Consider the following 12,029-nt stretch of genomic DNA (forward strand, 5'->3'; position numbering starts at 1 on the left):
GGGGGAGAACTAAATTGTGAGGCTGCAAAGACAATAACCTCTTGTTTTCTCTAGTGAGCTGCCATCCTTTCCACGTGCTGCAGATATTTTTGCAGATGGCAATAAACTTACATTCTGGCACGCCTCTTTAACCTTCCTAACTGCATCTTGGTTGTTTAGGCATTGTACTTGACCCACGTCAGGAATTTTCTTATTAAATGACTTGTCACTAGAAAAATGCTGATTCCTTGATAGAAAGTGTTTTGTGAGAGAATGTCAATGCTGTGAGCCACTGCCAAAACGCAGAACGCTTTTAATAGAAATTCACCTTCTGGGCAGATTCCTTCTTACTTCATCTGCTGCACTGCTAAGAAAAGAAGATCCATAAAGAAAACTATTATCTTGAATGCTTATTCTTACTGCTTTGAGATACTCTTGCTAGAAGACACAGTTAGCCCAAAGAGCACCTATACAGAAAGAAGTAAATTTTTTAACCTGACATTTTAGGTTTTTTTGTAATCTATTTTGCAACAGGTAACAGTTTAATGTGTGTTAGCATAAACAATTTTCGGTGACATATAAAACACAGTAGTGAAAAACAGCATTCGTAAAGTATTAACAAAAAGTACTGCTAAAAATTAAACTCTGATTTCCCTATTTTTATATAAATGGTATGGCATCAGTGAGGCTTTTGTCCAGCTCCCTAGATCTGAGTGATTTCTGAACACCTTGTTGCAAAATCTGTCTGAGTTTATTGCTCTTCTGCCTTTCTCCGTATGAAGATTTCCTTGCTTGGTTACAATGTTGGAATGCCTAAGAGTTTGGCAGCTCTCTCCAGTAAGGACATTTGTTTTTTACATTCTTCTGAGTGAGAGCCTGAGCTACTTTATTTACTCTTCAAAGACTCTAAATATTCTGAACCTGAACATTTTGGCTGTCGTTCACAGCTGAAATTAATGTATGGTCAAACATACGTGTTTAACCTCTAGAGCCGTGCCATAATTTGTATCTATTGGACTGTATTAAGCAACTGCCTTTAAACTTGGAATTGCACTGTAATTAATTTGGTGTTTCTTAAAAGCTCCTTTTGTTACAGTGCTGTCAAGACTCTATGTGTCTTTGTTTTTTGTTTTTTTTTAATGTTTCTACCTGAAACAAATGCCTGTCCCATGCTAAGAATATTTGCTTTAGCTGTCACATGAAGCCAAACTTACAGGGCCCCGGCTGCTCTGGAAAAAAACAACAATAATTCAGCTAGGGACTGAGCATCCCCTGAAACATGAGAGCTCAGATGTCTTCTGTTATCAGCTTATCAAGCTCAGAGGAATCTGTTGTCCTCACTAATTTATCCAGGTTTATATTGCAGAAGTGTACTTGCAGTGACAAAGTTAACCCCTCCTGAAGGTTTCCTGCTCATTTCTAATGTACCTGTATAGAAAAGAAGCATTAGAATTTATGTTTTCCGTGCTTTTCTTTAATAAAAGCTTTACAGAGGACACTTATCAGTGGTTATAACAGCTTGTTATGATACAGTTCCTTTTATTTTGGAAACATTTACATTAGGTGGAGGCGTTAATGTACTTGAAAAAAAAGGTACATGGTAATAGTGAGTGACAGGAAAGTGGTACAGCCTCTAAGAGAGCTTGTCTAGAGCAGTTCAAGCAAATCTCAGTATAGACTGTTTTGCCTTTCTACACTTTGCTTGTTCTTCCCTCAGCCTGTTTCTGTTCCCATTCCCCCTCCTTCACACCTTCACTGACAATTGCCTGACAACAATTTGATTCAAAGACCTGAAGGGTTAGAAAACTCTTTGCAGTCTTGGCAGGTGTACTTTCATGGCTTAGTGCCCATGAGGTGGCTGAGAACCAGAGCAGGCACAGGGGCAGGAACATGTGGTAGAAGGAGGGATAAAGCAGGAAAGGTGTTAGGGGACAAATTCTTTATGACGCAGCAGAGATGAGATCTCAGGAAGAAGCCTTTGGATTTAAACAAAGACAAGGAAAGTCTGTTTACTTTCACTCCCTGAAATGCTCACATTATCTATTAATTGAGCAGACTTGTAGACGCTGTGGTAAATCTCTTTATGACTTTGTTTTGCCCCATCTCTCATTGTATTTGTGATAAAGAAATGCCTGCTTATCTGTTTGATGAAAAGCATCTCCCTGTGTTTCCTGGACCTTTAATCCTGGCTATGAATGGAAGGTTTGTCCCTCCTTCCCCAAACCCTATATATACCAAAAAGTTGTAACCATTAAATGATTCAGTTTTATACACGCAAACTATATCCATGCCATGATTAAACAAATGGTTCTTGTGAACAGGGATGTGAAGCCTGGACTGGAATAAAGGCAAGGACAAAGGCTCCTGCTCCAGTAACGAGTTGCTATTGAACGGAACGGAAAGCGTGCTAAAATAGTACCTCTCCACTGCACGGAAAGGTAAGCATAAGGGCAGATTTAAAAGCCTGGAGGCCAAAAAGAGAGCCTTCAGATCGAAACAAAAACTGCTTTAAGCACCCAGGGGCCAAACTAAGAACCCCGAAACAAAACGCCTGGCAAATAGCTGCCCACATCAAAAAGACTGCTTAGGAAATGGGATCTAAAATGTCCTCAGAACAAAACACAGTTTACAAACAGATAAAATGCCTGCTTAAACAACATGGGCTCAAAATAGAAGACCCTTCTTTGCAAAATTTACTCCTGTGGGCACTGCAGAATCATCCCGGGTTGAATGTTACTAATGTCTTTGATGACGCGGAATGGGATCTCATTGGTGTCAGGCTATCGGACTCTGCGACAAAGGGAGACAAACAGGCTACCGACCTTCTCGGAACCTGGAGGGCAGTCTTTCAGGCTTTAAAATCCCACACAGCTAAAAAGTCTGAATCTGTCGTTACCGGTGACTCCAGCCACCCACCAGAGAGTGCGGCAGGGGAGGAGCTTGCCCCACCCCCCATACCGCCGGTACATGCTGCGAGGGAGGGGGAGTGCCAAAATAGCGGCGGCTCCTCTGCACCCCGCTCACTGAACAACTCTAAAGTCCCTACCGCCCGGGGCCCTAATGAAAATTCAAGGGATTTCAATCCCTTTGACTCTAAAAAGGAGGTCAGTTCATATCTTCCTGACCCTCCTGATAGATGGGCACAAGTGAGGCAGGAGGCTGCTGCAGCAGGAGACATAGAAATGCTGAAATATCTTCCTCATCCACCCCGCTGGGAAAATATTCCGTACCAAGTCCTGAAAGAATTGCGAAAGTCAGTCACTGATCATGGCTTAACTGTTCCGTTTACAATGGGGCGGTTAGAGATTGTGTTTGATTCCTTTACTTTAATCCCACTTGATTGCGAAGCAATTGCAAGAATGATTCTCACTGCACTGCAATTTAGTATTTTTAAAACTGAGTGGGAATATTTGGCCCAGAGAGCTGCTGCAGAAAATGCAACCAGTCTAAACAATGTAAATAATCTAACAGCACAACCTATAATTAGTATGGAAATGCTTCTGGGGACAGGACCCTTTGCCACTCCGACAGCGCAAGCCCAACTGCCAATTCATGTTCTGAACGAAGCTAAAAGGCTAGCTTTTCGAGCTCTTCGCGAAGTTCCAGAGGTTGCGACGGCTCGTCAGTCTTTTGTTACTATTCTTCAGGGACCGCGAGAAACATTTATGGAATTCACTGATCGTTTAAAAGATGCAATTGACAAACAAGTAGGGAATAGTACGGCACGAGAGATTTTGTTCGAACACTTTGCAATAAAGAATGCTAATATAGATTGCCAAAAAATATTACGAGCCTTACAGAACCCCACAATTTCGGAAATGCTTCGAGCCTGTCAAAATGTGGGTTCATATTCTCATGAAATGACTGCTTTAGCCGAAGCATTATCTGCTTTAAGAGGACCTTCTTCGTCTCAGCTATGCTATGGCTGTGGTCAGCCTGGACATTCTAGAAAGCAGTGTCCGAACAAAAAACCTACCAGACAGCCTGGTTTATGCCTGCGCTGCCGCAAAGGTTTTCATTATACTCAAAAGTGCCACTCAAAATTTACCCGGGAAGGTAAACCGCTTCCTTCACAGGGAAGGGGTAAAGAGCAGTCGGGAAACTTTTAAGGTGAGCACATCGGGACCCCATGCGATGACAGCAAGTGCTCCCGAGTTTCAGCCCAGCCACTCATACTAACCAGCACCTTACGAGCACCCACCTCAGGCAGCGCTGGGGTGGATCTGGCCTTCACAACAACAGCAAAACTACATGATAATAACGTACATGTAGTTCCAACAGGGGTCCAAGGTCCACCGGGAAATAACTGTAGTGCATTATTAATCGGCTGCTCATCAGCAACTCATCTTGGTATTTTTGTGCTACCGGGAATCATCGACTCTGATTATATGGGAAAGATTGAGATGATGATGAGGACTCCTATGCCTCCCTGCCGTATTGAAAAAGCCACCATTATTGCTCAGTTAATTCTCATTCACACCTACCCCCCTGGATGCAGTAACTGAATAAGAGGAGACCAAGGCTTTGGTTCAATGGGAAATAACTTAGTGCCCGTAGATGCTTTTATCTCTTGGGCACAGCCTCTGTCTGCTCAGCGCCCAACTTTAAGCTGTCAGTTGTACAATACTGTGGAAAAGGGTATGGTCCATATTAATGGTTTAGCAGACACTGGAGCTGATGTGACTTTTATTTCTGCCCGTGTGTAGCCCCCCTCTTGGACACTCATTGAGCCAGACAAAACTGTGAGGGGAGTCATAGGTCTAACCATACCAAAGCGGAGTCTGCACCTGATTTTAATTACTGGTCCTGAAGGTCGCTCGGTGACACTGTCCATATGTTTTAAATATACCCCTCACTTTGTGGGGCCGAGATGCCTTAGGACAATGGGGAATTGGACTCAGCACAAATTTATCATGATGGCCACTGAGCTGCAGCTAGTCCCCACTCTCACTTGGCGAACAGAAGAGCCTGTCTGGGTGGATCAGTGGCCACTTCCAGAGGACAAGCTGCGTCAACTTCAACTACTTGTTAAGGAACAGCTCGACTGAGGGCATATATGCCCTATGACCAGTCCCTGGAATTCCCCTGTTTTTGTAATTCAGAAAAAGAATGGCAAGTAGCATGTACTGCGTGATTTAAGATGCATTAACAATGTTATTGAACCCATGGGAGCTTTGCAACCAGATCTTTCCTCTCCCATCTGTGTTACCCCAAGATTGGCCACTAATTATCATCGATTTGAAAGACTGTTTTTTAACAATTCCTTTACATTCCAATGATGCAAAGCGATTTGCCTTTTCTGTGCCAACTTTAAATGCCAGTGAACCTTATGCTCGTTATCACTGGAAAGTGTTGCCTCAGTGATTAAAAACAGTCCAACCATTTGCTAGTTATATGTAGTTACAGCACTATTGCCTGTGCACCAACAATATCCAGAAGCCTACATTTACCACTATATGGATGATACTTTGATCTGTGCAGCTAAAACAGAATTGACACAACTAGTGCTGAAAGCCATAATTGCAGCAGTCACTGCCTATGGTCTAAAAATAGCACCAGAGAAAATCCAGCAAGATGCTCCTTGGCATCATTTAGGGTGGATAATAACACAAACATCAATTCAACCACAACATGTTTCTCTAGAAACATCTGTACAAACTCTTAATGACCTGCAAATATTACTGGGAGTTATTAATTGGCTCAGACTAGTGTTATGCATTACTACAGTTAAATGCACACGTTGCTTACCGTCTTAAAGGAATGCCCAGACTTAACTTCTCCTCGACAATTACTGCCCGAAGCAACCACTTCCGTGCATGCTGTGGAACAAGAACTGAACTCTTGTCAAGGCAATCGTCGCCTTTTAGATGAACCAGCAGTGTTAGTTGTCCTAACGGGACCTGCTCAGCCTTTTAGACTTTTGGGTCAACTGTTAAAAAAGAATTCTGATTTTTGCTTGTGGGAATGGTTCTTTCTAGCACATCAATTTCCAGAAGCTGTAATGACTCAAGCAGAAATGATTTCACGAATTCTCCGGAAAGGACGACTTTAATGTTGGGAACTTTGGGGGTGTGATCTACACACAATATACTTGCCTTTAACAACAGAAAGCTTGAAATGACTAGAAAAAACCAGTTTGGATTTCCAGACTGCCATAATCAATTATAATGGGCAACTGAGTATTCACTTACCTGCTTGTGCTTTTTTACAGCAACTAAACCACTTGCCATTGAAGCTGAAGTCTCATTGGTCCCCAGTCCCCTTATCAGATGCACAAACTGTGTTTACTGATGGCTCTGGATGCACTGGAAGAGCTGTAGTGGTATGGCAAAAGGATGGTGTATGGCAAAATGATATACACCAATTTAGTTGGGTCACCACAACTTGTGGAATTTTCCGCAGTTGTCCGTGCCCTAAAATTGTTTCAGGGCCCTCTTAATATAGCTTCAGATTCTCAGTATGTGGTTGGCATTGTCTAATGCATTAAACATTCCTATCAGAAAGAAATAAATAACAAACCACTGTTTGCATTGTTTCAAAGGCTAATGTTTGTGGTTAGTAACAAGACAGTCTCTGTTTTTTACAGCGTGTGTGTTCTCACATCGCATTGCCCGGACCAATGACAGAAGGCAACCGGTGTGCTGACGCGGTTGCACGACCTGTAATAGTGCCCCAATTGTTTGAACAGGCTAAATTGTCACACAACTTTTTCCACCAGAATGCAAAGTTCGAAAAACCAGTTTGGCCTTACACTTGACCAAGCCCTTTTTATCATTTCATCCTGCCCAGATTGTCAACAAATCACCCCCTTAACTCCAGAAGGAGTTAAACCCCGAGAGCTAGAACCACTTCAAGTGTGGCAAACCGATGTTACCCATGTACCATCTTTTGGCAGACTAAAATGGGTACATGTCTCTATTGACATCTTCTCTGTATTTTTAGTTGCCGCAGCTCATTCTGGTGAAAAGAGTCGTATATTCAATGCCATTTTCTTACAGCCTTTGCTCATATGGGTGTTCCCAAACAGGTTAAAACTGATAATGGACCCTCCTATGTATCTGCCTGTACCCGTGAGTTCTTTGCCCAGTGGGGCATTGGAACATGTTCCAGGAATCCCACACTCTCCTACTGGACAAGCAGTACTTGAACGTGTGCATTGTATGCTCAAAGAAATGCTGCAAAAACAAATTAGGGGGAGTGTGGGGTTGACTCCTCAAGAATGTTTAAATAAAGCGTTATATGTACTTAATTTTTAAAATTGTTTAGTTGGGGACTCTGCCCCAGCTCAATGCCATTTTGTTCCAGCACACAACCCGATGGAAGGTAAAGCTGAAGTGTTGTTTAAAGACCTGAGCACAGGACATTGGCCAGGTCCTCACCCATTGATAACCTGGGGAAAAGTTACGCTTGTGTTTCCAGAGTCAGAGGACATACCGTTTTGAGCGGCCGTATCTTACACCATCTTCCTAGTGACAGGAATGCCTCCTGACTGGACCATCCCCAACCAATGGAACGTCTGGGTGACCCTCGCCAATGTGATTGGAACTGACACGTTATGCCTGCCTGTAGCTACTCTATCAGATCCATTTTGTACGTGCTTGGTAGGCCTTCCACTCTCCAAGGATCAATGGATGGCCTTTTTAAATACATATTTGTCTCATTGTTCTTACCTTGACACTTACGATACACCCCTGGCAGAATGCACAAATACGAAAGGGCAAAGAGGGAAACAGCCAAAGGGAGAGTATAAAGATCATTTTCCTACCCTCCCTTTAGAACCTCAAGGGATAGATATAATGGGGCAGCTTAACATTTTTACCCTACTGACCTGTATTCAGAAAATCCACTGGCAGTTGATGTGTCAGGAGCTTATCAAAATGACAGCTTTTGGCGTAAACTACCCAGCCCAACTATCATTAAATATGAGCCACATCCAGTTGGCTTGCCCGATGGACTGTTTTTGATTTGTGGACAATGAGTCTGGAGAGGCATCCCTGGTAAGGCAGAGGGTGGGCCTTGTATGTTTGGAAAGCTAACACTGTTTAACCCCAGATAGTTACCCTCAGATAGACCCTTACGCAGCAAAAGCAAACGATTTGTGAACCAATATGCTTCAGACTGTAATTCTAATGTCTACTTTTGTGGCCCAGCAAAGAGAGTTTTTGCCAGCCTCATATCAGGCATAGGGACTGCACACTCTTTAACTTCTTTAGATGGACTTGCCTGTTTGCTTGCAAAAGAAACTAATGCTACTAGTTCAGCTATTGGTGCCTTATTAACCGATGTAGACTCAGTAAGAAAAACAACCTTGCAAAATAGAGCAGCTGTTGATTTTTTGTTATTAGCTCATGGACATGGATGTAAAGAATTTGAAGGACTTTGTTGTATGAATGTCAACGATAATTCTTAATCAATATATCAAAACATTGATAAGTTGAAACTTTCAGCTCAACTTAAAGAAGATGATGAAGAAGAGTTAAGATAGTTTCAATAGTTTCTTGATATGTTTCTTGATAGTTAAGATAGTTTCAATAGTTTCTTGATATGTTTAGTGTAGGACCTTGGTTAAAGAAAGCATTTATAGTAACATTATTGGGACTGTTTGTATTCCTTTGTATTATGCTTTGTATTCCCTGTTTGTTATCCTGTATACAACGTATGATTAAAGTTTTATACAAGTTTCAATTTTGCAACTTGAAAACAAAAAAGGGGAATTGTTGGGGAACAAATTCTTTATGACACAGCAGAGATAAGAAGTGATCTCAGCAAGAAAGCATGGGATTTAAACAAAGATAAAGAAAGTTTGTTTACATTCACTCCCTGAAATTCTTGCATTATCTATTAATTAGGCAGACTTGTAGATGCTGTGGTAAATCTCTTTATGACTTTGTTTTGCCCCATCTCTCATTGTATTTGTGATAAAGAAATGCCTGCTTATCTGTTTGATAAAAAGCATCTCCCCGTGTTTCTTGGACTTTTAATCCTGGCTATGAATGGAAAGTTTGTCCCTCCTTCCCAAAACCCTATATATACACCAAAAAATTGTAACCATTAAATGATTCAGTTTTATACACACAAACTGTGTCTGTGCAATAATTAAACTGTTACAGAAGGGTTTACCTACAGAGGTTTATGACAATTTGTGTGGGCCACTTGCCTGTGCACTAATAGTCAGGTTTAGGACAACCAGACCTCCCTCTATCAGGTTTCCCAGGAGACTCTGTGATCCCTTTGCCATCCACTGAGGTTTGATGGCTGTACACTGCATAACCAACAAACTCAGGAAAGATAACAGTGGTGCCTGGCACCAGTTCAGCTAATTCGTATCAACCCCCACAAACTGCTGACTCTTCAAAGATATCTGGGAAAGATGGTTATCAAGATGAACCTTTAGGAACCCTACTTTCAGCACTGTGTAATCTTTCAGCACCACAACTATGTTTGTGCTTGGTAACTAAAAAGGATCATGGTGCAGACCCAAAGACTATCACATAGTTTCCCAAACTGTTCAATTTCTTGCACATTCTTGTCACAGTTTTGTCCTGACCAGCTGGTATTCTCCTAGAAAACACCTGGTCACAGTTCAAGGTCAGCATAGGCTACATACCAGCTATACAGTGGCATTCCCAGAGAGTGATGAGGACAAGCCTGATGTGTTTCTGAGGGTTAGCTGCACCAGGCCAGTCATTCTCATGACCGCACGAGGGAACGTGGCCAGTTTTAATTGTGGGTGCATCCCTTCTTTCCTGAGGAGGAGAAATCAATGTGCCCATGAAGACACCTTGGTTGTCACAGATAAATGGAGCTCACTGTTCCTGAGCAATGCTGGTTGATGTCTCTGCTGGTGTGCATTGCTGTTGGCTCTGCAGCAATGAACAGGAGTTATGGCACGTGGCACATTGCCCTCCTCCGCCTCTGTGATGGGTGAGATGCCTTGCTGACAGCACTTTCTCCTGCCATAATTTTAAATGGCTTTTCTTTATTCCGCTCCTGTATGTTTAATATAAAGTCATATATTTTTCATGGTGATGATTGGCACATGACTAAACAGGTTAGATCTCTGTACTAGAAATCTCCAACCGTTTCCAATTGCTTAATACTATGACAAGACAACACAAACCCTTTTCTGTCTATAAGCCTGTTTATGCCATTAAAATTAATACAGCTGGTCTTGGGAGACTGCATAAATATAAATACTGAAAAGTATGACTATTTTATAGGTTAATTTTAATTAAAAAGAACTTTATAGTAGTTTTTCATGTCATTCTAATTTTTGTATGTTTTTGGGCAGAGTCGATTGAAAAAAGAAAACACTGTTTTTGGTTTTTTTTTTGCAAAGGAGTTTCCTTTAAATGTTTCTGGTAGAAAATTACTGGACTTGATTTTTTCTCCAGCTCTCATCTGTACTTGTTACAATTTTGACTTGGAATTCAATATATATTACTCCATGCTATTCTCCATTGCTTTGCTACAAAATTCCTTTAGAGGAAAAAGCATTATTTTTAATTGGTTAATTTATCAGTGCTAGTGGAAGAAAATTTAACAAAGGAGCTTGTGGACTCACATCTCAATATTGTGTACTTTCCTTACCTTTGATTCTGAAGTATCGAGTGATCCTACATGGCATGTATAGAACTGTGCAAGTTCTAGAACGTGTACAGCAGAAAGAGACAAAGAAGCTGTTCTTGTTCTGTAGGAATGCAGCCCAGACTCTGTCACCTGCTCTCTGTCTGAATATGCAAATGCATTTTGCTATCTAAGAAATCTTTTTTCTTTTTATTGGTATCACTTTTGAAGTGAAACAGTGCAGAGTAGCTAAAATCACCAGAATGATCTAAAGGTGCCCATGGCCAAGTCCCACAGTGCTTTGTGCACTCAATTATTTGTGTTTCTGTAATTTTTTACCAGAAACACCTGAAGGAAGTTCTTTGCAAAAATATCGAAAAGCATTGTTTCCTATTTTGAATCAACTTTATCCAGCAAATATACAAAATTTGGAAGGACATGCAAAACTACTTTTTTTTTTTTTTTTTTTTTTCAAAAAATTAAAATTTACCTATAAATTAGTCTTTCTTCTCAGTACTTTTATTTAGGCAGCCTTGCAAGTCTTGTTCAGTTCTTGTAGGACATCGGATCCTGATTCTCAAAAATTGCCTTCTGAAAGTCTGAGGGCCGGAATGGAGGACCATGTCCCTTTCCCTGTACTTCATTTGATGCTGATCATGTGAGAATGGGCCTTAGCACCCTGTTATTTGGATCCTTTTCTATGTCCCCCACATCTAACAGGTTTTTTTTCTCCAGTGGTCCCTGGCATCAGTTCAACTAATTTGTATCAACCCTACAAGCTGCTGACTCTTGAAAGATATCTGGGAAAGATGGTTATCAAGAAGGGCCTTCAGGAACCCTGCTTTCAGCACTGTGTAATCTTTCAGCACCACAACTATGTTTATGCTTGGTAACTAAAAAGGATCATGGTGCAGACCCAAAGACTATCACATAGTTTTCCAAACTGTTTATTTCCTGCACATTCTTGTCACAGTTTTCTCCTGGCCAGCTGGTATTCTCCTAGAAAACACCTGGTCATAGTTCAAGGTGTGGCCCAGAAAGCACACTCTTGTGTGTCCATGGACTACGTAGGCACCTTCTTTTGCCCCCTTCTTTCTGGGCTGCTGTAGATTTAAGCAATATGTAGTCACTGCAGTAAGGTTCACAGTAAAAGGCTGATGTGAGAGATTTCTGGAAAGAACTCAGATGTGTAAGCACTTGTGTGTGCTTCTGGATATGAAAGGGTAGAGGCTGCTGCTTTGTGGTGGGTGATGGGGAAGGGAATGTAGACATTCAGATGAGGAATCAACCAGTTCGGTAGTTGATTCAGGGTTTCAATTACGCTTGATCATACAGGATGAGGCAGAAACACGTGGGCTGAATTTTTTTTTGCCTGTTGAATTCATAAAGCCACAGATGCCCTGTTCTATGGAAAAGTGCTGTAACTGTGTAGTAGAGGCTGATGTGAAGGTAAAAGCATGCTTTGAAACATTCTGGGGTGATTC

At 41.5% G+C, this 12,029-nt stretch overlaps 1 protein-coding gene across 1 annotated transcript in view; it reads left to right on the top strand.

Annotated features, from left to right (window-relative positions):
• LOC113999855 (endogenous retrovirus group K member 8 Gag polyprotein-like) overlaps window positions 1–9,048 on the top strand; it is a 34,062-nt gene extending 25,014 nt beyond the window's left edge. The window contains exon 2 of the mRNA XM_027743652.2: window positions 2,301–9,048. Coding sequence (XP_027599453.2) covers window positions 2,571–4,088 — 1,518 coding nt within the window. The 5' untranslated portion in view covers window positions 2,301–2,570 and the 3' untranslated portion in view covers window positions 4,089–9,048. The remainder of the gene's footprint in view (window positions 1–2,300) is intronic.
• The last annotated feature ends 2,981 nt before the right edge of the window (window positions 9,049–12,029 follow it).

Source organism: Pipra filicauda, unplaced genomic scaffold, assembly GCF_003945595.2.
Source record: "Pipra filicauda isolate LSUMZ 115617 unplaced genomic scaffold, ASM394559v2 scaffold60_size3304689_pilon, whole genome shotgun sequence".
NCBI classification, from domain to species: domain Eukaryota; kingdom Metazoa; phylum Chordata; class Aves; order Passeriformes; family Pipridae; genus Pipra; species Pipra filicauda.